A 23,727-nucleotide genomic window follows, 5' to 3' on the forward strand; every position below is an offset into this window, starting at 1 on the left:
GAAGGGGTAGTGGTCACCAAGGGTCACAGTCTGGCGTCCCTCCTGGCCTGGGGCCCTGGCCACTGTCCCACCCCCACACCTAGAAACATGTCTGTAGCCATCTTGTTGAGGCTGCTGTCGCTGAACTCAATGAGGGAGTCCTGGAGCGGGGTCTGTGGGGAGATAAATTGGGTCATGGCAGGAGGAAAAGGGAGGGGAGGGGAGGGGATGGGGAGGGGAGGGGATGGGGAGGGTCCTATCTTAACAGCAGAAGAGTCCACACCACAGAAGGCGGTGGGTGGAACTTTGAGAAGATGAGACACTTCCTTTTGGAGGAATCCAGGCCTTCGGGGTACCCAGTGGTGGGGGTCCCACTGGGCACAAGGCTGTTTGGCCCATGGGCCTGGGATGCACTCTTGTATGGCCATTTCAGAGGGACCTGGGGCTGGGCACCTTCGTAAAGCAAAGCATGTCCTCCAAGGTTCTGGACTCCCGACCCTCCTTGGATTTCAGCCTGAGGCCATCCCTGCAAGGGGAAGTGGACGCTACTGATCAGTCTTGCCTCTGAGACAGCCTTTCCCACAAGAAGTGTGCTGGACCCAGTGTCAGCCCACCTGGCAGCAAGGTCCCTGAGGCAGAGGCTGCAGACCAGCCCCCTCCCAGGGTTTCTCATTCCCTCCCAGACCTGAGGCCTCCTGCTTGGGTGGCTGGGAAAAGCCCCACCCCAGAAAGACCCTCCTCAGGGCGGGCCACCACTCACTGGGGTCTCCTCTGAGGGTCTCGGAAGTACTTCTGGGCAAACTCAAGCATTGTGTACGGTGGAAGAGCGAGGCCGTCCTCCCCACGGTCCATGGAGCCAGCTCTGACTGGGGGGCCCTGCAAGAGGGGCATCTGCTACTCCTGCTAGTCAGAGCCTGCCCAACGCCAGCCCAGCCTGACTGTGCACAGACCCTCTCCGCCTGCCCTGCCTCCCCATGGGCCACTCCTTGCCCCATGTGGCCCTACTGCCTCCCCGATGGCCTGGTCCAGCTGACCTTATCCCTCACCCCTTTATCTTCCTCCACCCTAGCGAGCTCCATGCCACCACAGGACCCAACCTGGCCCACTCACCAGGCCCTGCCCCGTCGAAGGTGGATTCACCATCTGGCCGCCCCAGGCTGGTCCTGCCCCATTGGCCTGGTCACTTACTCTTCCACTGACCGCACCCACCCTACCTGACTGGCCACACCTCCAGCCGCTTCTGGTCACATCTGGCGGCTCACATCCCTCAGGTCATATGTCTGGCTGTCCCTACCAGGCTGCTCGGTCCCAGGATGGCCTGCCCTTGACTGACCCCACTCCGCTCCACCTCCACAGTCAGGCCGACCCGGCTGCTGTGTCCGCTCCTCTGACCAGCCCTGAGTTCTCACCTCCCTCCTGCGGCCCACCTCCCGTGCAGCGGCAGTGGAGGCCACAGCAGCGGCCACAGCGGCAGCGCGGCCCCGGCCCGGCTCGGCAGGCAGCTGTAGGAAGTCAGGGGCAGCTGCAGGCTGCACCAGGTCAGAAGGGAAGCGGCCCACGCGCCCGTGGATGGTCCCAAACCGCCAGCCTAGGGGAGGAAAGGGTCTGAGCAGTGAGAGGGTGTCATCTGGGGAAGAGTGGGGTTCAGAGTCAGTGAGGGAGGTATGCCATGGGGCCAGTTATGGAGGCGAACAGAAGGACACTGGCTCAGGGAAGGGGAGGCAGCCCCTCAGCGGCGGGCTGGAGTGGGGGTCTGCAGAATGGAGAACACAGCGCCTGTGGACCTTTGGGCCACAACACAGAGACACTAATGTCCACGGAGACCCGTCAGCCCGATGTGTGGACAGGGGCTGGGTTGCATGGCCATCTTAGCAGCTACAGCCCAGCGAGACCCTTGGGGACCGCAGGACCTGCATTGCGCATCTGCTCTGTTTGGGGTTTCCAGGTCTGGCAGCTCGGGTAGCTGAACGGGGGCCCCAGGGTACATACCGAAGTCAGGGCCCCGGTGCCGCAGCTCCTCCAGGTACACCACCTTCTTGCCGACCACACAGCCCGCGCTGTAGCCTGCAGGCCGGGCCCACGTCAGCACCTGCCAGGGAGGCCCCCCACCCCGCTGCCCCCGCGCTCACACCCCGTACCCCCCGGCGCTGACCCAGTCGAGGCGGCTCCAGGGGCTGCAGGTGGATGATGTCGCCCTTGTGGAAGGCCAGCAGCGCAGGGTCCTCAGGTAGGAAGTTCCTCACAGCGACTACGTAGTCCGAGTCCTGTGTCAGTCAGGGGCCGGGTGAGGGCTGTGGGCCCATGCCCTCCTCCCAGAGGCCAGGGCCCACTCCCCTGCTCCGCATACAGGCCATGAGAGCACGGCCACAGACCTGACCCACCCCTACCCCTCCCACAGCCTCAGCGCTGAGGCGAGGTGCCAGGCCTGGGGACTGCCCGGTTTGGAGGAAGCATGGGGCTGGATGCGGTCACAGGGTGGTCAGTGACGGGCAGTGCAGCCCCTGCAGGAGGGGAGGAATGAGGCTGCTGTGGAGCCCAGAGGCCTAAGTGAAGGACCCTGGAGAGGCCGGCAGCAGGGTCATAGGCCCCAGGTTGGAAGGTACAGCTCGAGCAAGAGCCTGCAGACACAGTCGCAGACACACAGGTGTATCCACGCCTCTCAGGTGGGCGTCGCTGGTACATTCAGGCCCTCAGCCTGCTGCGGGCATCTGCAGGAGGGCCCTGACCTTCTTCAGCTCCAGGATGAAGTCATCCACCAGGGTCTTGACCTGGTGAGCTCGGGCTGAGAACAGAATAACCTTCTCACTGGCCAAGTTGAACTCCAGCATGTTCTGGGAGGGGATGGTCACAAAGAGGATGTCCGCAAAGCTGAAGGAGGGGAAGGTGGCATGAGGGAGGACCATGGCCAGAGGGACGCCCCCCCACCACTGTCTGCACCTCTGGCCCCTGCCTGCCTCCCCTCCCCTCCTGCCCATGGCTCCAGCGCCCTGCCCATCACTCTGTGAACCCACAACCTCCCAGCACCCCTACGCTTTGTCTTTTATTTATTTTTCTGCCTCTTGATCCAACCCCCCAGATTTTGCCCACAAATCTGTTTCCTTCACTAAGCAAATGCTCAGACTCTGGAAGGAAGGAGCCTGCACCTCACTGATGCCTGAGATTCCCCGTGCTGTGGCATAAAGGACCATGGGCTGCTGGGAGGGAGGGGTCGGAGGATGCAGGAAGGTTTCACACTCAAGCATCTGCACTTGGCTATTCACATACGTAGCCCTGCCCTCAGTAGGCTCTGGGGTGGGACCTCAGAGGTGTCCAAGCTGGGGATGGGATACTGGCTCCCAGCTCACCACTGCCTGGCTGTGTGACCCGAGACAAGCAACATCTCTCTCTGAGCCTGTTTCCTTGATTAAAGGGTTTGGCATAGAGCCGGGCACATGGTAGGTATAGTCATCCCTCAGTATCTATGGAGGACTGGCTCCAGGGCACTTGGAGGGCAACCAAATCCATGGGTGCTCAAGTCCCTCCCATAAGATGACCTGGTATTTGCATATAACCTACACACATCCCATTTACTTTAAATCATCTCTAGATTACTCTTAACACTTGAAGTGAAGTGAAAGTCGCTCAGTCATGTCCAACTCTTTGTGACCCCATGTACTATACAGTCCATGGAATTCTCCAGGCCAGAATACTCTGGGGATCTTCCCAACTCAGGGATCAAACCCAGGTCTCCCACACTGCAGGCGGATTCTTTACCAGCTGAGCCACAAGGGAAGCCCAAGAATACTGGAGTGGGTAGTCTATCCCTTCTCCAGGGGATCTCCCCAACCCAGAAATCAATTTCCTGCATTGCAGGCAGGTTCTTTACCAACTGAGCTATCAGGGAATTCAATGTAAACGCTGTATAGGTAGTTATAAAAGCAAGATAGATGTTATGGGAATAGTTGCCAGTGAGTGAAAATTTTGTTTTGCTTTTTGGAATTTTCTGGAATTTTTTTTTTCCTGAGTATTTCTCATCCACCATTGGTTGAATCTGAGGATGTGAAGCCTGTGAACACAGAGAGCTGACTGTACTCAGCCGCCAGCCATCCAGCTAGTTGGTGCGTGGAGGAAGCGCTGGTGTCAGCCCACGCCCTGAAACCTGCCAACCCGCACCCCGCCCACGCCCTGTGCGAACCCTCCCCCCGCCTGCTGCTCACCTGTAGGTGCGCAGTACCCGCAGCTGCCCGCTCGCCTCGTGGCTGCCCTTGACCACACGCAAGAGCTTGATGCCTGTGTGGGACACAGCCAGCATCTGCACCCCGGTGCCCACGCTGCCCTGGGGAGGGGACAAGGGGCACATGAGGGTCTTCCAGGCTCATTCCCAGAGCCCCTGGGCAGGTAGAGAGTGGGCAGGGGGACAGGCAGGGGGCTCCTACTGTGGCAGGAAACAGGCGGGAGAAGTAGACCTCCCAACTGTCCCGGGCAGCGCTGACCACGGCCCGCTTCACGCTCTCTGTCACCAAAGGCCGCTGTGTGTCCAGCTGGTTCTGAGCTAAGGGACACGGGTGGGGTCAGGACCGGGGCCCCCTCCCCTGCTGACCCGCAGTGCAGGGAGGGGAGACTGACCCTCAGCAAGGAGGTGTCAGACCACTGCGTCCTCAGCGTCCATACTGGGAAACTGATATCCACAGACAGGACAGTGGGGACCGCAGCCGGGCCAGTATAGCCCAACCCAGACCTGCAGCCGGGCCCCAGGGAGAGGCCAGGAGCAGAGCAGAGAGAGTGGCAGGGGCTCCAGCAGGCTGCCCCTCCCTCCCCACACCCTGCAGTACCAAACAGGGCTTTCATCTGGAGCCGCTCCTCCGCAGAGATGCGCAGGCAGGCCTCGGAGAGTGTGTCATGCAGGACCTGTGGGAGGGGCATGAGGCGGGCGGCTGCACGGCTCCCCAAACCTGGAGCCCAAGCTGGACTGTGTCAGGATGAGTGGGGATGGGGCGCTTTCCACGCAGTGAGGGCACCTTGTAAATCAGACCCCACTTCTGAGGACCCTCACCCTTCTCATCTCCACCCTCCCCAGGCCCTAGTCTCCTGATCCACACAGGGGATCTTGGGGTGGACCCTGGGCCCCATGAGCTCAGACCAGCGGTGAGTCTGCTTAGATGGGATGTGGGCTCCCCAAGACTTTCCACGGCAGGGGGCGCAGCAGACCAGCTCCCTGTCCTCACTGTGGGCGAAGACCCCAAACCCGAGCAGGAGGCTTGACAGACAGCTGATCCACACGCCTGCTGCCCTGCTGCCACTCGAGGCCGGGAGGCGGGACAGGCCCTCACCTGGCGGAACAGGAGGTCCAGCTGCACAGGGTGGCTGTGGTCGTCCTTGGGGTAGAACACCTGCGGTGTAGGGCTACCATGAGGCCCCACGCTCCTCACCAGCTGTGCTGTGACCCCCTGCCCCTGTCAGGCCTTGTGCCCCCTCCAGCCCTGGTAGGGCCCCAGCACCTCTTTGCGCAAGAAGATCTGCCAGGGGGTGTCCCGGTAGCCATAGAAGTCGGGGTTTGGGAGGCGGTGTAGCTGTGTCTGCACGGAATCCTCAAGAGGCTCCAGCGACCGCGAGGGCAGCGCTGGGGAGGCAGGGCCCAGGGAGGGTGAGGTTGGAGCAGAGGGGCCTCCTCCTGCCTCGAGGGTAGACACACCTGATCACACGGGCACGTAGGCACACTCTCTCAGCCCTGCCTTCCTCCCGCACACAGAGACCCAGCCCTACAGTCCTAATGTGGTGGGGGTGGGGGTAGGGGCCGGGGGTACCTGGAGCAGCAGAAACCAGCGCTGCCCGGAGGGAGGCCCTGGTAAGGTGGGTGAAACAATTCAGAAAGGACAGAGCTCTCGGTGCTGGGAGCTGGGGCAGAAATCAAATGGCGACCTGGGAAAATCTGGGGGCTGGTCTGTGAGGGGCCTGTGGTCTTGGCGGTCGGGCAGACCTCCCTGAGAAGGTGAGGTTTGAGACTTCTTGATGAAAAGGGGCCAGGCATGCAAGGATTTTCTGCGAAGAGCATTCTCAGCAGGGGGAACAGCAAGGATGAAGGCCCTGCGGCAGGACTGAATTCTGGTAGGCCCAGAAACAGTGAGGAGCAGACAGCCCCGGGGCAGTGAGCAGGAGGAGGTGAGGCTAGGGGTGGGCCACAGTGAGGAGCCTGGGGTTCATCCCAGGGGCCGCTGGAATGTCATTGGCAGGTGGATGGGAACTGACTGATCTGTTACAATCACTGATCACCGTGGCTACCATAAGGCAGGAGATGCAGAGGTTAGGACTCCAGCTGTGATGTCAGGAGGCCTGGGATTCTGTCCCTGGTCTGACACTTAAGAGCTGTGTGATCCTGAGTGAGTCACTTAACCTCTCTGTGTCTGTCTTCTCATCTGTAACATCTATGGGCACAGACAGTACTGCGTTGAAGAGTCTGAGTGAGGATTTAGAGTGGGCCTGGCCTGAAATCAGTGCCATGCAAATGCTGATACAATTGCACAAACATCCACATAGTATGTCCACATAGGCCCAGGAACATGGACACACACGCCACCTGTGCTCACACCAACTAACTCCTGCACTCAGACACCTGCCCTCCGGCCCCTCCCTCCCTCCTGGCCCTCACCTGGAGCGGGCCCCACGGATGGCCGCTGTGTGCTGGTCACTGGCTTCACCAAGGCCACGGCCTCTCTGGGGACCTGTCCCCACAAAGACGGCCCACCACGGTACACAGAGGCTCCCCCAGAGGCCCCCCTCTTTGTTTTCTGTTCCGCCTGGGCCCCACCAGCCCCAGCCCCTCACCTGGGTGCCGGGTGCTGCCACTGGGGGGCTCATCTGCCCCCTCAGGATCGTCAGGGCCTCCTCATGGGGATCAGGCCGCTTTACGAACACCCTCCCGCCGTCCTTCCTGGGGAGCGGGACGCTGAGCCTCCTCTTCACAGCCACACAGTCCCACCCAGGAACTTCCTCTCCCCCCATCACTGTACACGATAACCCCAAGAGGACCAGAGACAGGCATGGGGTCACACACAACCCCTAGAGAGCGGTCCTGGCCTCCCTCTGCCCTTGGCAGGGGCATCTCATCTGGACCACCTGGGTGAACAGACGTTCCCTAAAGGCTGCTGGGCAGGGTGCTGTGAGCCCAGCAGACAGGCACACAGGGAGGCGGTCACGCAAGAGGGCCAGAGGGCTGGGTGGGTGGGCTGACCTGAGGGCCTCCGGCTGGCACCCCCGGGGCAGCTGCTGATGCTGCCTGACAATGTCCTTGATCTGCTGTGTGGGTTGCGGGAAGTGCTCCGAGTTGAGGGTCGAGGACCGGACCAGCTCCAGGCAGGGTGAGGCTGTGGCGGGGCATGGTATAGGGGGCAGGTGAGTCCACCCTCCCGTCCCATCTTGGGAAGCCCCTGCTGCAACAGGACACTCACTGCTTTCTGGAGAAGCCCAGCCCTGAGGCAGAATGGGGGCAGCCACGGGCTTGGTGGGGGGCCTTGGGGCCTTGGCCAGAGGGGCGGGGGCCACAGGCTTCGGAGCAGAGCGCAGGAGCACGGGCTTGGCTGGGAGTCCAGTGCCTACAAACTTCGGCCGGGCCTCTGACGCTAAGGGTTTCTGTGGAGAGCAGAGTGTGAGGAGGGCTTCCTGGGTCACATCAGTCTGCTCTCAGGAACCCCACGTTGGCCCAGGAGAGGCGGAGGGGGCTCCTGGTTCAGAGAGGTGCAGCAATGCCCTGGGGCAACACAGCACTCATGGAGGGCCAGGCTCACCTCTGGGGGGAAGGGTCTTGGGGTAGGACTCAGGGGCTGCTGCTGGAGTGCCATGGCCTGCAGGGTCATCTCCCGGGCCTGCAGAGAGTCGGGGTGAGCGGGTAGGCCCAGGCTTGGGCCCCAGAGGGCCCCCAGCAGGACACCCCAGTTCCCTGGCACTCACCAGAAGTACGACCTGCTTGTGGATGAAGGCTTGCTGCAGGGCCAATGTGGAGGCGTCCAGGCCTGGAACTGGGGTGACCGGGTCAGGGGGCACAGATCCAGAGATGAGAGAGGTAGAGGTGGGAATTCCCTATCCTGCCCACCCTGTTGGCTCACCCCCCCAAGCTTGAGGCTGCCTCTGTTCTAGGGCTGAAGCTGCCCTGAGCACCACGGGGCCCCGCCAAGCCCAGCCCTGAACCCGACCTGGAGGATGCACTGACTTGGCTTTGGCTCTGGGGGTCTCCTGGGGGGGCCTTCAGTGCTGCTGCTGCCATCTCCACCAGGCTGGCCTCCCCCTTTCATGCGGTAGGCAATGGCTGTTGGCTTCTCCAGGTCCTGGCGGGCAGATGGCTCAAGTGACCGCCCCAATGCCACGCTCCCCAGACTCCAAGGCAACAGGCACCTGACACCACCCCCGCCTCCTTCCAGGGGCCCCCCTCCGGCCACCCCAGGGCCCGGCTGCAAGAGGCTCCTATGCATGCACCCTGCTCTGGCCTTCAAAGGCCCGCGTCCCTACCGCATCCCCGCAGGACAGCACGGGGTCGAAGAGGCTGTCCAGGTAGCAGTCCAGCCCCTTGTGGGGCACAGCGGGCTCTCCAAGGCTGTCTGAGTCTGGTTGGGTTGGGGGAAATTCAAATTCTTTCCTCCTGCTGATCACCCCTCTCGTCCCCAGGCTCCCTCCCCACCAGAGACAGTGGCCACTGCTGGTGGATCTTGGAGGGTCACTGTCCCTCTCTAAGACTCAGTCTCCCCATTTGTACCGTTCTCATTGTGGCTGCAGTACCCATCCGAGTCGGCCACTACAGGCACGAGCCCCTGGGGCTGGGGCTTGGTAGGTGCGTCATCGTCCGAGTCCCAGCTGTTTCCAAACACCCTGGGGGATGGGGAACACAGCAGCTGAGCCCCCCAGCAGACCCGCCTCTGTACCCTGGAGTTCTCCCTTTGAAGGTAGGCTCCCTTCTTCGAGAACTTGAAGTTCAAGTTCAGCTCACAGCCACGAGCATGCAGGAGGGGGACCTCGGGCTGGGAGAGGCCACCTCTACCTGAGGCCTCCCCTGCAGGCTGGGGGCCCCTCCACACCCACGAGGAAGTAGGCTTTCCGTCGAGGGAACTCCCTGAGCAGTTCGAGGTCTGACACCAGGTCCAACACGTAGTCGTGGCCGGCCAGCTCTGCCCACTGGACCCCGTTCTTCATGGCCACTGTCCAGCCTCGCCAGCCATCAACCAGCCCCCTGGTGATAGCACGTGGAGGGATGGGAATGAGGGATGGCGCCCGGAGGTACCGCCCGGGGAGACCCTAAATGGAACCAGACCTGGCCACCCACCCCCACTTCCTCCTTCCCGGGTGTGCAGGGGTGTGCTGGGCGGGGCATCCCAGGAGCCAACCTGTGCCTCAGAATGTCTCCGGCCACCTCCTCCCCTGTACTCCAGGACTGCACCGGGCAGGAGAACAAGTCACCTGGGCAGCAGCGGGGGCAGGGCTTGGCTCCAAGCATCTGCAACCCGTCCTGCCGCCTCCCCGATCTCGTCCTGGGCCCTGACTGCGCATCCTCACGGCCCTGCTCCCAGCCCCAGTCCAGGTCCTGCCCCCTGCCCCCGCAGTGACCTCTCTCCAGGCTGCTCACAGCAGAGCCACCCAGCTTCTCCTAACCCCAGGCTCTGCTGCCCCGCCATGGGAGGCAGGGGAGGGCAGCTCACCATTGAAGCAGCCTACATCCAGTGCCATGCCAGCCTTCTCCTGGGTGGCTGTCCACTCAAGCTGAGTCGGAGGGAAGGTGCGGGCAGCCCCAGAGACCATGGCCTGCATGAGTCGATGCTGACACACGGCCTGGAAGCCACCCTGCCCGTGATCAGACACAAACCTGGCAGGTAGGAATTGGAGCAAGGATGAGGCTAGCCGGACGTGGGGGAAACCCTGAGACTGGTCAGGGATGCCCAGGCCAGCCCAGAGCTCCGAGGTTGGACTGCCAATGATCAGGGCAGCTTGGAGCTCCCAGGCTAAGCTGAAAGCATCCAGGCCAGCCAGGGGTACCTCAAGCCAGCAGGAGTCCAAAGATGCCAAAAAGGTTCCAGGCAGGCCCAACTAAGCTCAACAGAGCAAAATGTCATTGCCAGGATGGGGCCTGCAGGAGGTGTGAGCAAAGACCTGGCCTCCGGGGATTTGCTCCATTTTACCAGGCCACCCGGGTGGTCATCAGTCCTCTCTGAGCCTGACACCAAGTTCACAGATGGCTGTCGGGGTTCCAGCTGACCCAGGGTCAACCAGCCTGCTCCCTGCCAGGGGCGGCATTCCTCATACCCAGCTCCCTGCCCCTCCCAGCTGCTGGTGTTCTGTGGCTACCACAGGGAAGCTAGAGCCATGCCCACGGGAGGCCCAGCAGGCAGGTAGTGGCCCTGCCCCCAGCAGAGTCCCAGGGAGCTGCCCCTACTGCGCTGAGCTCAGGAAGGCTCTGCACGCTCTGCAGCTCACAGCCACTGGTGGGTCCTGTTACCATTCCCAATTCCCAGGTCAGGAAAGAGGCTCAGAGAGAGGCAGTGAGTCGCGCCAGGTCACACAGCAGGTAAGTCAGAGCTAGGTTTCGCACTGAGGGCCTGCTTGAGCTCTTTCCCATGCAAATCAACCTCGTCACCAAGGAGGGGGACATCACCATCACCTTAACGTGATCAGGATGCTGACGACAGCCATGCTTACACAGCGCTTACCACCATCCTGTTCTCTCGGCATTTCACACGTGTTTGCATGGTTAATCCTCACACAGCCTGATGCAGGTACTCTTACCATGCTCATTTTATAGGTGAGGAAACAGACTCAGGGAAGTTATTCAAATTGCCCAAGGTCACACAGCTTATGGCTGAGCTGGGATTTGAACACAGACTGTTGGAATCTATACGCCTAACAACCCGGCTGCAACCCACCGCTCACCACGCGAGAGGTCAGCACCTCTCTTCCAGATTCCCCACACCCTGGTCTGGCCACCACTGAGTTCTGGAAGTCCTGTATCCAGTCTTGTCTGACCCACGCCCTCTGACGTGAAGCCCTGGGCCAGCCCCCGAGCCTGAGCTTCCAGGCACAGAGCCTCCCTCCTGCCTGGCCTGGCATCTGCCCTGGGCCCTGGCCCCCCAGCTCCACTCACTTGAGCAGGTATTTATCCAGGCGCGGGGATGGTGCGAAGCCGCTAAGGCAGGCGGCCAGCAGGAGCCAGCCCCGCTCGGCATTGTGGGAGCTGGGGTTGCGCCACACCTGGTTGGCCAGTTGCGCCAGGATCTCGTCCCGCAGCTCGGGCACTGCCAGTCCCTTCTGCACGATGTAGCTCCCAAAGACGTAGTCCCGGGCGCCGTGCAGCTGGGGGTCGCCCATGAAACGTAGGATCTGGCCACAAGCAGATTCTCCTGAGCCTCTCAGAGGGCTGTTCCCACTGGTCCCCACCCCTTCATATGCATCCCTCACATGTCCTTTCCCAGTCCCCCTGCCCATATAAAATTCCCCCACAGTAAAACTGTAACAGGCTTGCGCATGCTAAGTCGCTTAAATGGTTTCTGATTCTTGTGACCCTATGGGCTGTAGCCTGCCAGACTCCTCTGTCCATGGGATTCTCCAGGCAAAAATACTTAAGTGGGTTGCCATGCCCTCCTCTAAGGGATCTTCTCAACCCAGAGATTGAACCCGCGTCTCTTACATCTCCTGCATTGGTAGGCGAGTTCTTTACCATTAGTGCCACCTAGGAAGCCAGCCTGGCTTACCTTGGGCCAAGTGACCAGGGCTTAGGGAAAGTCAAGATTCTCCTGCTCATGAACGTTCTACAGCCTTCCTTCACCTCTGGCTCTATCCAGGCCCCAGAAGGCACTTTCGAGCATGCATACCCAACCACATCCTCCCATGGAAGCACCATCTGTGGCTCCCTTGGGCCCCTGGGAGCCCAACCTCAGCTCTGGGCTTGTTGGTCAAGACCTCCTGCCCCTCTGGCCTTACTCTTCTGAGTCTCTGTTCTGACCATGGCAATTTCTCTTCTCTCTACCCCTCCACTTGCCCTGGCTGGGAGACTCTGCCGCCACCTTCCTCTCCAGCTCAAATGCCCCCTCCTCCAGGAAGCCTTCCCTGACTCTGCCCAGGGCTGCATGAGGGACCTTGTCTGGGCTCCCCGACCCCCATCCCAGGCTCTGTCCACAGGAGTGGGTTACTCGTGTGCAGAGAAGACTCCCCTTTCGGACGAAGCTCTATTCTGGAAGCTCCAGAGAGGCTGGGAGGCAGCCATGTTGCCGGGACGACTGTGAGAAGACAGGCCCCCATCCCCAGACCCCACCCCAGAGAGGAAGACAGACACTGACTCCCAGAAGTCCCTCCTCCAAAGGCTCAGGGCCTGGGCTGGTGGAGGGTCCAAGGGAGCAGCACGGGGGTCTCCTGTCTGGCCTCAGGGCTGGGGCTGAGATTTAGAAGGTGGTCTTTGGAAGGAATGACGCTAAAGCTGAAACTCCAGTACTTTGGCCACCTCATGCCAAGACTTGACTCATTGGAAAAGACTTTGATGCTGGGAGGGATTGGGGGCAGGAGAAGAAGGGGATGACAGAGGATGAGATGGCTGGATGGCATCACTGACTTGACGGACGCAAGTCTGAGTGAACTCCGGGAGTTGGTGATGGACAGGGAGGCCTGGCATGCTGCGATTCATGGGGTCGCAAAGAGTCGGACACGACTGAGAGACTGAAATGAACTGAACTGAACTGAACTGTGCAGAGTCGTACCAGCTTGAAGATGCCCACGGCCTCCACGTGGTACTCCGCCGGCAACCGCGTGAGGGGTGTCCTCAGGGGCACGGTCAGCATCCCGAAGGCAGGCTCCTGGGCACAGAGCAGGCACCTTGGCACAGAGCTAGGAGGCAGGGGCACCTCCACATCTGCTGCTCTAGGCCGGGTAGGGGCACACAAGCCTGAGGCGCCTGGGCTCTGGTCCCCAGCATGCAGATGGAGACTCAGCGCATCAGGGCAGAGCCCTCTGAAGACACACCCGGAGGGCAGGAGATGAGCAGCAGCGGTGATACGCTGTGGGTCCACTCACTGCTTGTCAGGTTTCTGAAATGTTTCCAAACAGCCACTGCCCAAGCCCCTGAGGGCCCACCACCACCATTCAGGCCCCCAGAGTCCCCAGACTCCTCATGACCCAGCAACTGGAGGGCTCGGGCCTGCTCTCAAAGGGCGTGACCAGGAGTCGGCCATATCAGAGGACAATGCCAGCCATCACTGTGTCTCCTCCAGGTCTTACCTTGAAGTGGCACCAGACAAACTTGGCCATGGGGTAGTTGTTGATGTCAAGGGGCAGTGTGACCCGGGGCTCGGCCCGAAGCCGGGGAGTCCGCACAAGGGCCACCCGGGGCCCCTGGGCTGTCCTGAGGCCTGTGGACAGAGGAGGCATGAGGAGCCTGGCCCCTTGGCCAGCCCGCCCCCTAACAGCGCCCAGCACTGACGTACCCGCCACGGCTCGCAAGAGCCCAGCCAGCTCCACCGGGACCTCCAGGTGCCCCACAGCCACCACCTGGCGCTTGCTCAGCTCCTGGGGGGTCAGCACAGGGTGAGGGGACAGGCCTGCCACACCCCCACCTGCCGGCCTCCCTTCCTGTTCCCCGCAGCCGCCTGGACCCCACACCCACCTCCTGCTCCCGCAGCCATGCCTCCTCCACCCGGAGCCTCCGCTCCGCCCTCAGCTGCAGGAGAGCAGACGGTCAAGGCGGGCAGCGGCGGGCAGAGGGGACGGAGGCCCCAGGCCCACCTCACAGACGGGGGAGGCAGTGGTGTGGCCAGATAAATGGGTGTGGGAGGAAGACAGCAAGAGACTCAGGCAGAGGGCAGAGCAGTGATGCTTTGGGGAAGGAGAGACGCACAGGATGTCGGACAGCAGCAGAGAGGTGCATTCTGGGGCCCCTCCCTGGAAAGTGTTAGTCCTTCAGTCGTGTCCAACCCTTTGTGACACCCCATGGACTGCAGCCCGCCAGGTTCCTTTCTCCGGGGATTCCCCAGGCAAGAGTACTGGAGTGGGTTGCCAATTCCTTCTCCAGGGGATCTTCCCGACTCAGGGATTGAACCCGGGTCTCCCACATTGCAGGTGGATTCTCTACTGTCCTGGAGCTACCAGAGAAGCACCTCCCTGCTGCCCCACAAAACTCCAGGAAAGGCACGCAGCTCCTTGGGGCTATGTTTGTCTGGCTGTGGAAATGTGACAACAGGCCAAGACCAGCACCAAGACAAGGGCAAAACTAGAGCAAGTGCTGCTCGGGTCGCCAAATTTGAATCGTGCCCAGTTACTAGGCCCTGCTGTGAGCCCTGTGCCGGGCCACACCCTCCCTGCAGCCTCTCATTCAACCCCTGCACACCCCAAGAGGTGGGTGAGGAGAGTAGGGTTAGAGAGGGACAAGCGGGGATCAAACCCAAGCCTGTCCAGGCCAAATGCCTCCTCCCCATCCCTGCCGCCCCATGGACCCTGACAGGGCAGGCCTGGTTCCAGGGGGAGGGATGAGAGCCCAGCCTACAGCACCTTGAGGTAACGCCGGTGGCTCGTATATGTGTGCACCAGGGCCCGGAACTTCACCAGACGCCTCCTCATCTGCTGATACCTCTGCCTGGGGCATGGAGAAGAGGAGAAGGGGTTTTGAGTAGGAGGGCCGGGGGGCAAGGGTCATGGGTGACCATGGGGAAGAGACGCCTACACCTGCCCTGTTGGGGTGTCAGTGTCCACACTTCACTCTGGGACCCAATGCAAAAAGGGAAGCAAACTCAGAGAGGGGCAGCGACTTGGCCAAGGTCACACAGCAAATGGAGTGGCAGGGCCTATTGGCTGTCCCAGAGTATGGGAGATGCAGGGTGGGGCCCCTCTTGGTTGGATGGATTTCTACCTATCAGTCACAAGGACCAGGAGGTAGGAGGGAAGGACACACAGAATCTGATCACCCTTCCCACAAAGGAAGGGTGCATGCCTCTGGGAATGGGGAACTCACTACCCAAGTTCAGGCTCGGCCTTCCTGGGGCCTGGCCACAGAAACCCAGGGAGCCTTGCCCACTCTGGGCCTGCACCTGGCCAGGTAGCCGCGGGCCCGGCTCTGCAGCAGGATGATCTTGCGGCGTAGGGAGCGGAAACGGCGCTGGACAAAGAAGCCACGGAGGCACCGCTGTAGCGTGACAGCCGCCAGGCTCAGGACGTGGTCCCGCATGCCCTCCAGCAGCTGGTGCAAGTGCTCCTTCAGGAAGAGCTGGGGGCAGCAGGCGAGTGCTGAGGCTGAGAGCCCCCGGGCACTGCCTGGGCCCGCCCTCCCCAGGAGTCCCTGGAGACAGAGGACAGGTCAGCCCTGGATCGGGCGGAGGACGGCCAAGTCTGGAGAGGTGGGGAAGGCAGGATGGTGAATCGGACAGTGACAGCGGCCAGGCAGAGTCTGGAGGTGGGATCAGCATCCATGCCCCAGCTTGGCTGAGTGGCCTCTCGCCTGAGCACCTCTGAGCCCACAGTCTCCAGCCACAGGGCACCCAGGGGCTGAGCGTGGGTAGGACTCACCTTGCTGACACCAACACAATACATGTTTGGTGTGACCGTGCATAGGCGGCTCAGCACCGACACACACATGTCCCCACTGGCTGGCAGGTTGTGCTGGAGGGCCACTAGACAGCGGTACCTGCAGACCCCAAACCCAGCGTGGGGCTATTGGACCCATCCAGCTGCCTGCTAGACCTCAGGGTCACCACCCAACCCCTGTCTCCAGGAGGCCTAGGTCCCAGCAGAGCCTTTACTTATAGTCTCTTCTAACCAGAGAAGGGCTTTCTGTCCCAAGGCTACTTGAAAAGAGCATTAAACGATAATAAATGGTTTCAGTAGAAGAAAATGCTTTAGCGCCATCTTCTGGAAACTTGTCATATTAGTAATAGCTGTGAATCACTTCTCTTTGGGATCAACACATACATAATAGAACTATGAAAAATGCAAAGTAGTAAATATATCTGCCACGTAACAGCTAGTATGTGGTGGTCTTGTGTAGTGTACAATCTGAGCAACTGTGCATGGCCAGCCCTATTCTGCCTGGGTTGTGAATTCCTGGGGCCATGGGGGGCTGGTAGGGGTCTGCAGAGCTCATGAAGCACCAGACCAAGGTACCTGTCGATGAACACCTGGAAGGGCAGTCGTACTGGAAAGCCCTCCTTTCGAATCCGCACAGTCTCCAGCAGCCCTGAATAGCGTAACTGGGCCGTCACCACATCACACTCAAAGAGGCCTGGCTCCTAGGGGAAGGCCCAGAGAGGAAGCCTGCATATTGGCCCAAACATATGCAATGGTCTCTGCGGTGGGCTGGGCAGATGGGAGGTCCAGAGAGGCAAAGCCACTCGCCCAAGGTCACACAGCATGGCTCCCCCAGGGGCCCCTGCCATCACATACCTTCTTGTGGTTGGGCTTCAGACACCGGACGAACAAGGGGTTACACCTGGGCAGAGTCGAGAGGAGGGCAGTGTGAGGCCCTGGGGATGGAGCGTGCTTGCCCTCAGGGTCACAGGGTGGGGACACCTGCCACACCCACCTCTCCATCTTTTCCACCAGGTCTAGAAGTGACTGCTGGAACTTGGCAGCCACCGTGTGCGCCTTGTAGAGCCGGGAGATGGAGCTGCTCTTGCCCAGGCGCTGAGGGGCAGCCTGCGGGGCATGGCTGGAGAAGAGGTGTGCTACCACCTGGGCCAGCAGTCAAGGTCAAGGTGCCAGGAGATGGAAGGGAAGGGCCCAGAGGCAGAAACAAGGAGGGAAATGGACAGAGAGAAAGAGAAAGGGGAAGAACAAAAGGCATCAGTCTCTGGACCCGGGGATCAGAAAGTGACTGCTGGACCCCTGCCCTGACTGAAGGCCATGCCCTCTCGGCTGGCATTCTCCTCAAGTCAGGGTGCTCACACCTTCCAAGTGGCCTGCCTGTGGGGGAACATGGGGCACTGTCTCCATGCCTGGCCCCGAGGGGGCCTGTGGCACACCTGGCCATGAACTCTGGCAACGACCTGGGGGGATGTGCAGGCCGAAAGGATGGGGGGTAGGAGAACCCCTCAGGGAGGGATAGGCTGGGGTGAGCCAGAGGCTGGACCAAGCTGGGGAAGGGGTCTGACAGTGGGCTGGGTGCTCGGGGGGCCGGGGCGGCGAGGCTCGCTCACCCGAGTCCGGCTCCGCACAAACAGGTCCAGCACGTCCTGGCGCACCTGGTCGTGGTTCTTGTCCAGGAACTTGTGCACCTGGAGAAGGGGAGGGGAGGGTCAGTTCGGTGTGGACCCCACCCTACCCCACCGGCTTGGGAGACAGGGCGGAAGGCTGACCCTTCGCAGGGGGTGTACACTGCCCGCTCCACTCCTCTCCCCTCCTCCTTACAGTGGGTTAGGGACTCACGGCCCCAGGGGACCCTGGCCCTGCCCCCCCTAGGCCTCGGTCTCCCTATCTGTCCTGAGAGGGATGCGCCCCTCCACCTGCTATGGTTCCCCCCTTCCTGTCCCACTGTCCTCTCCAATCCCTGGCGAGGGTGAGAGGGGGCAGTAGCCATATGCCCAGTCCACGTCGTGGCCCATCCTCAGTGAGGACTCTGTCCTGTGCCCATTCTAGAGATGAGGAAAATGAGGCCCAGTGGGGACAGAGGCTTCGAATCCTGGTCTGAGACACCTCAGGGCAGGAAAGAGCCAAGATGACAGTAGCAACAGCGATCACTACTGGTAGGCGCTCCTCTTCACCATCTGCTAAGCCCTGGACTTCTTCACTCACCCCGGGAGATGGGCACTATTGTCCCCACTCTTCTGACGAGAAGGTTGAGGCTCAGAGAGGTAGAGGGACTTGGCCAAGATCACACAGCTGAGGATCAGCAGGGCCAGACTGCCAACAGGTCCAGGTGTCTCTGGCACAGGGACTGGGACTGGAGGCCATGTGGGCCATTCAGGATCTCACCTGGTAGGTGACTTTGCCCGCATAGTGCTTGATGGTGAACTCGGGCAGCGGCATCTTGGGCTTGGAGTAGAGTGGGTTGGCGCCATGGTGGTAATGGCACTTCTGCAGAAATGTGTGGTCTGTGGCCTGGGGGCAGGCAGGAGTCAGCAGGTGGGCAAGGCCCGGGCATGCAGTAGCTGGCCTGGTGGCGAATTCTTCAGCCCTGACTGGTGCCCTGCAAGCTGCAGGGAGGAGGAGCAAGTCCCTGCTCCCCTGGCTGCCCGCTGCTCAGTATGGACAACCTGAATGGACCCTGCGGAAGGGTGGGCTCCCAGCTGCCCTCCCTTCAGCCCCTCTGTCTCTGCTCTCTCTAGTCCCACTGACCGGAGCACCCATACCACGCTTGTGTTTTCCAATCAGAATCTGAGGCCCAACCCCAAGGTCACCTCCTCCAGGAAGCCTTCTGTGACTTCACGGGCTGGCAAAGCCCCTCCTCCAGAGCCCCCATCCAGCCTCAATCACCCCAGGTTTGAAACCCCAGGTTGGGTGTCCTGAGCCCCCGACCTGAGTCCAGAGCAGAGTGGAGTGCAGGACTTGGGCCCAGTGGGGATGTGGGCTCAGAGTGCCGCGCGCCCCAAGCAGCGTACTCAGCGCACACCTGGGGGAAGCAGCACTGGTCATCGAGGATGCGTAGGATGCCGTAGGGTTTCAGCGAGAGGAGGTTGATGCAGGGCTGGTTGTCAGTGAAGGTGACCTCCCGCCAGTCGATCTGTTCGCGCATGTACTCCTCCTGTGGACAGTGGTCCTCGGCCTCCAGCCCTGCCCAGTGCCTCCCGCCCTGTCCCCCAGGTGGACACCATCCAGAGGGGCCCAACCAGGGAACCTCCACCTGCACCCCTCCCAGCACAGGGAGCTCATTCCCAGAAGGGCAGCACAACACGAACCACCTCTGGGCCCTGCTTGTCCCCAGCCTGGATGGCCCTGCGAGGGTGAGGAGGACCACAGGAGGGCTTCTCTGGGCTCAGCACCCTTGCACCTGCCCCTCCAGAGCAGGGCCTATGCATATGCTGGTCCCTAGCTCAGAGCGCCTCGCCCTCCACTGGGCCTATGGACAACCTCTCATTTGTCGTTAAAGAGCCAGCACAGCCTTTCTGTCTCTGAGGAGGCCCAGCGGCTGGCAGGACAGGACGGAGAGCAGACAGAGGCTTCTCACCTGCTCTTCCTGGAAGATGATCTTGTTGAAGAGGTACTGGAGGCTCTCGTTCGCATAGTTTATGCACAGCTGCTCGAAGCTGTTGAAGCTCAGGTCCTGCCAGAGGGTAGAGAGGCTGGGCCCTGCACTTCTGTGGCCAGCAGCCCATCTGTCCCCACCCAGGGCCTACCCACCCCGCCTTCCCCGTGCAGGCTTATCCCCGCCTTCCACAACCACAACTTCAGCAAGCTGAAACCCTGCGCACAGACGCTCTGCTCAGACCCCTCGGGGGCTCCCTCTGGGCACAGGTGAGAGCCTAGTGGTTCAGGAACCATGGGAGGTGGCCCAGGTAGTGGCTGAAGCCCAGGCCCTGGAACCTTCTACCTAGGTTCTGACCCTGGGTCTGCCACTTTCTACCCCAAGTGCCTCAGCTTCCCCATCTGTAAAATGGGGATGACAGTCCCCATCTCCCAGGCGACTGTCAGGATTAAGTGAGTAACAAGCCAAGAGCTCAAAACAGCAGCCAGCACGTAACAGGTGTCATGGGAAGCTCAGCGGCCACTTCTGCTGTTCTGATCTTGCCTGTCTTTTTCCACGTCCCCCACTCTAACCCCCCAAATGACTTCCAGCTCCCCACACCCCTGAGGCTTTACATGACTATTCTCTCCACCTCAGATGCCTTGACTGGCTCTTAAGGAACCAGCTAGGGATTTTCTCCAGGCTCCCCCAGTACCGGGATGCCTCTGGTATGGCTCTGACCACATGTGTTTGTCCACGTCTGTCCACTGGAACCCCACCTCCTGGAAGCACCCTAAAGGTAGTGTCCAGGTCTGGTCCTTTCTGGGGTCCCTGGTGTCACCCACAGAGCCTGGCACCCAGAAGCCCCAGGAAGTGCTGTGGGTGAATGGAGGGAGATAATAATGGGGGAGGTCCCTGAACAGCTGATGGCAGTAGAGCCTCCCCTGAAGCCCCACCTCGAAGCCATAGATGTCCAGGACAGCGATGGACAGCGCGCCCTTCTGTGGGGACACCAGTGCGTTGACCCTGGCGATGAGCCAGCTGAAGAGCAATGCATACAGCACCTTGGCGATGGCATCCCTGGAGCAGAGAGGTGTTGAGGGGGCAGGCACAGTGAGGAGGCGGAGGGCCTCAGGTAGGGCTGTGGCCTCACCTGGCATCCACAGCGCTCTCCACCGTCAGGGGGGTGAAGATCTTCTCTCTCATGGTCTCCTGGGGTGTGGGGGGAGGTGGGCTCTGAGTGACAGTGCGCTGGCCACCACCTCTGGGAAGTCCCCAGAGAACTGGGGAGGGGGGGCATGGAGCGGGGATCGCGGAGCTGGTGTGACCGGTCTCAGGCACAACCAGGGGGCAGGACGCATACCCTCATCTCTCTGCTGCCTGGCTTGCTGGTGGGGTGGGGGCTGCCCCCACCGTCAGGGAGACAAGAGCTTGTATAAGCAGACACATAGTGACGTCAACCTCGGGAAGGGAGAATGGGCAGGGCTGCGGGAGGGACAGGCCCAGCCAGGGGTCAGGGGTGGCTCCCTGGAGCAGGCTATGTCTGTGCTGGGTCTGGAAGGTTGAGTGGGTGTGAAAATGGGAACAGCTATGCAAAGGCCTGGAGGCTGTAATGCCTTTGGGGTCTGAGGTACCCAATTCTGGGCCCAACCCAGAGATGGACAGGAGTGGGAAGCAGGGGAGAGGGGCAGGGGGCCCACACAGCATGGGGCATGAAGCGGCCCCAGCCACCAGGGACTCACGGTCACTTTGAAGGTGATGGCCTTCTGCAGGCCCTCGGGGGAGACCTGCAGCAGCTCGGCCACGGCCTGGATCTCCCGGGCGCTCACCACTGAGGCCACCTCCTGTGCATCCGTCTGCAAAACACCCACAGGAGTGCCTGTTGAGCGAGATGAGCTCTTTATATAAAATTCATACCCAAAAAGGGAAAGATTGAAGGCAGAAGAAAGGGATGACAGAGGACGAGATGGTTGGATGGCATCACCAACTCAATGGACATAAGTTTGTACAAACTCCAGGAGATAGTGGAGGACAGAGGAGCCTGGCGTGCTGCAGTCCACAGGGTCGCAAAGAGTCAGACACAAGTGATTGAACAACAATGTACAAATACAGAAACAAGTGAGAACAGCCAGGAAAATTCTGAAGTAGGAATTCCAGGGACTCTATGAGATAATAAAACATAGAGTTAGAATAATTAAAACACTGTGGGGTCAGACACATCGTTCATAAACAAATCAATGAAGCACAATAAAAAGTGTGGAATCGGACACAAAAGGACACAGGCATTGAGCATATGATAAATATGTATTTCTCAAGTTGGGAGACTGAATGACCATTAGAAAAAACAACCACCTGGGATCCCTACCTTGTACCTTCCTAAGGTTAAGTTTCTGATGAACCAGAGATTTAAATGTTTTTAAAAAAATCAAACAGAAACCCTAAGAGATCTCGAAAAAAATTACAGAAAAAGGCTTTTATAATTTTAGAGAGATTATTATCTAAAAATGATGAAGTCTAAAATTTGTATTAAAAAAACTTGATAAATGAAATTTCTGAAAATAATCCTTAAAATCTCTGTAGCAAAAAAAAAAAAAATCCAAAACACCAAAACACCTGTAAATAAAGCCAACACATAAATGATAAATCAGAAAATATATCTGCAATTCCTACAGATTTCCTTAACATATATAAAGAGCTCTATATACCAATGAGAAAAAGATGAATAACCCCAAATTGTGGACCAAGCGCTTCCAGCTGTGAGCTGGTAGCTTTCAGCCTCGGGGAGCAGGGGGTGGGGGGTGGCCATGTCCTGAGAAAGCTGTCCTGTGGCGCGGCGCCCTCACCTCGTCCTTCTCAAAGTAGACGTTGCCCAGGTGCAGGATGGAGGCCAGGATGCGGAAGATGCTGTCCTGGTCCTCCGCGCTGAAGCCCAGCACCTCCATGGCGGCCAGCAGCCGGCGGAAGTCGTCCGCATCACTCTTCCCTGAGATCTCACAGTTCCCACCCTGGGCAAGGTCAGAGTGGGGGTCTAGGACCCTGGGTGGGGGCCTCAGGGTCCCTGCTCTGCCCTGGCCTGCAGCCTGGCCTGAGCTCTCAGCTCTCAATCCACTCTCAGGGGCGAGGGGCTTCGAGTGGCCCTGCATGCCAGGCCCTGTGCTGAAGACTCTGAGTACATTCCCTTCAACTAACCCTCACATGCCCTGCAATGCAGAACTATTCTGTCCCCATCTTACAGACAGGAAAGTGAGGCTCTGGAAGGAAGTGTGGTTACTACAGGCCGCTGACTTCTGTTCCAGACTCCAGAAAAACAATCAAGTAGGCTGCCCCCACCTTGGTTTTGGATCCCAGTGACACCTGTCACCCTTGCCACAATGAGACACTGCAAAGGAACTCACCCCTCAAGACCCCAACACCTTCACTGTTCATCAGGACACGGCTCTCTGGGCCCATACAGCATGATGAGGTGGGGGCACCTGGCCAGGGGCCCTCAGACACCTGCTGGTACTCACCTGGTTCAGGTAGTAGTAGGTCTCGGCCTCCTGAAGGCTGAAGGCCTGCCGGAGCTGGGCAGGCAGCCCAGCCAGAAGCTCATAGAAGATGTGGTAGTTCCTCTCGTTTCTGGCCTACAGAGTGGTGGGTGGGTGCACAGAGGGAAGCCACCCACCCGGGTGACCCCCAGACACACATACAAGCCCAGGTATACCCGCAAATACACACACACGGGCCTCAGGTGAGACTGGCGCCTCTGTGTCGAGTGACCCCAGCCTGGCACTGGCAGGGCTGGGGGGATCTGGCATGCTGGTGGGAAGGAGCTCTGAGCAGGTTTAACTTTGGAGAAATAAGCACAAGGTAGAAGGAGCCCCGGAGCCTTGTGGAGCCCACCTGCTGGTGGGGAGACAGACTCCTGGCAGACCACGAGGAGTGGGGGGAAGTGCTCTGCAAGGAAATGCTGCAGCAGTGGGTGGGCAGGCCTGGTGGGTGGAGGGGCTGCATTTTCACTGGGGGATCTTCCCTGAGCAGGTGGCATGCTGGGGAAGATTCGAGGTGAGGGGCTTGGCCTGGCAGGTGTCTGGGGGCGAGTGCTCCAGTTACAAGGAACAGTTGTGCAAAGGCCCTGCAGCAGGATGGTGCCTGGTGTGCTTCCATGACAAGAAGATGGGCCACAGGCTCACATACACACACACACACACACAACATACATACAGATACATACACAGATACACAGAGATATACACACGCAGATATACACACACAGAGATACACACATACACACAGATACACACATACATGCACACGTATACACACATGCACAAATGCGTGTGCACATACAGAGATACATACATGCACATACATACACACATAGACACACACGTACACCTACACACATACATACAAGGAGATGGGCCACAGACTCACAGACACACAGACACACAGATACACTGCTCAGCCAGGTGCCAGGCTCTGAGGGTCTGCATGCCCCTCACCTGGACACACAGGCCTGGAGAGCCAGCCCACCTGAAACACGATCCTGGATTTCTCGAGCAGGTACTGGGAGGTTATGGCACCAGAGATCACGCCCCTGGGTGGGTGGGCACAGTCAGGGGTCAGGCTGCGCCCGGCACAGTGCACACAGACTCTGTGGGTTCCTTCACCAGCCCACTCAC

At 60.0% G+C, this 23,727-nt stretch overlaps 1 protein-coding gene across 1 annotated transcript in view; it reads right to left on the bottom strand.

Moving 5' to 3' along the window:
• Positions 1 to 23,727, bottom strand: part of MYO15A (myosin XVA) — a 46,426-nt gene that overhangs the window by 12,997 nt on the left and 9,702 nt on the right. Inside the window, exons 9-53 of the mRNA XM_069542977.1 lie at positions 23,579 to 23,642; positions 22,573 to 22,686; positions 21,907 to 22,068; positions 20,806 to 20,919; positions 20,217 to 20,275; positions 20,020 to 20,143; positions 19,067 to 19,162; positions 18,512 to 18,643; positions 17,875 to 18,000; positions 17,100 to 17,177; positions 16,487 to 16,635; positions 16,348 to 16,393; positions 16,069 to 16,193; positions 15,475 to 15,592; positions 15,000 to 15,175; positions 14,464 to 14,548; positions 13,583 to 13,636; positions 13,404 to 13,485; positions 13,198 to 13,328; positions 12,681 to 12,776; positions 11,075 to 11,310; positions 9,639 to 9,802; positions 9,327 to 9,399; positions 8,984 to 9,172; positions 8,702 to 8,814; positions 8,458 to 8,552; positions 8,162 to 8,276; positions 7,903 to 7,970; positions 7,740 to 7,817; positions 7,404 to 7,584; positions 7,187 to 7,319; positions 6,781 to 6,886; positions 6,605 to 6,677; positions 5,457 to 5,578; positions 5,289 to 5,348; positions 4,791 to 4,866; positions 4,395 to 4,510; positions 4,176 to 4,294; positions 2,706 to 2,847; positions 2,132 to 2,243; positions 1,969 to 2,043; positions 1,389 to 1,567; positions 740 to 855; positions 433 to 505; positions 80 to 152 (exon numbers count right to left, since the gene is read on the bottom strand). Coding sequence (XP_069399078.1) covers positions 80 to 152; positions 433 to 505; positions 740 to 855; positions 1,389 to 1,567; positions 1,969 to 2,043; positions 2,132 to 2,243; positions 2,706 to 2,847; positions 4,176 to 4,294; positions 4,395 to 4,510; positions 4,791 to 4,866; positions 5,289 to 5,348; positions 5,457 to 5,578; positions 6,605 to 6,677; positions 6,781 to 6,886; positions 7,187 to 7,319; positions 7,404 to 7,584; positions 7,740 to 7,817; positions 7,903 to 7,970; positions 8,162 to 8,276; positions 8,458 to 8,552; positions 8,702 to 8,814; positions 8,984 to 9,172; positions 9,327 to 9,399; positions 9,639 to 9,802; positions 11,075 to 11,310; positions 12,681 to 12,776; positions 13,198 to 13,328; positions 13,404 to 13,485; positions 13,583 to 13,636; positions 14,464 to 14,548; positions 15,000 to 15,175; positions 15,475 to 15,592; positions 16,069 to 16,193; positions 16,348 to 16,393; positions 16,487 to 16,635; positions 17,100 to 17,177; positions 17,875 to 18,000; positions 18,512 to 18,643; positions 19,067 to 19,162; positions 20,020 to 20,143; positions 20,217 to 20,275; positions 20,806 to 20,919; positions 21,907 to 22,068; positions 22,573 to 22,686; positions 23,579 to 23,642 — 5,018 coding nt within the window. The remainder of the gene's footprint in view (positions 1 to 79; positions 153 to 432; positions 506 to 739; positions 856 to 1,388; positions 1,568 to 1,968; positions 2,044 to 2,131; positions 2,244 to 2,705; positions 2,848 to 4,175; positions 4,295 to 4,394; positions 4,511 to 4,790; positions 4,867 to 5,288; positions 5,349 to 5,456; positions 5,579 to 6,604; positions 6,678 to 6,780; positions 6,887 to 7,186; positions 7,320 to 7,403; positions 7,585 to 7,739; positions 7,818 to 7,902; positions 7,971 to 8,161; positions 8,277 to 8,457; positions 8,553 to 8,701; positions 8,815 to 8,983; positions 9,173 to 9,326; positions 9,400 to 9,638; positions 9,803 to 11,074; positions 11,311 to 12,680; positions 12,777 to 13,197; positions 13,329 to 13,403; positions 13,486 to 13,582; positions 13,637 to 14,463; positions 14,549 to 14,999; positions 15,176 to 15,474; positions 15,593 to 16,068; positions 16,194 to 16,347; positions 16,394 to 16,486; positions 16,636 to 17,099; positions 17,178 to 17,874; positions 18,001 to 18,511; positions 18,644 to 19,066; positions 19,163 to 20,019; positions 20,144 to 20,216; positions 20,276 to 20,805; positions 20,920 to 21,906; positions 22,069 to 22,572; positions 22,687 to 23,578; positions 23,643 to 23,727) is intronic.

This window comes from Ovis canadensis, chromosome 11 (genome assembly GCF_042477335.2).
Source record: "Ovis canadensis isolate MfBH-ARS-UI-01 breed Bighorn chromosome 11, ARS-UI_OviCan_v2, whole genome shotgun sequence".
In the NCBI taxonomy this organism is placed as follows: domain Eukaryota; kingdom Metazoa; phylum Chordata; class Mammalia; order Artiodactyla; family Bovidae; genus Ovis; species Ovis canadensis.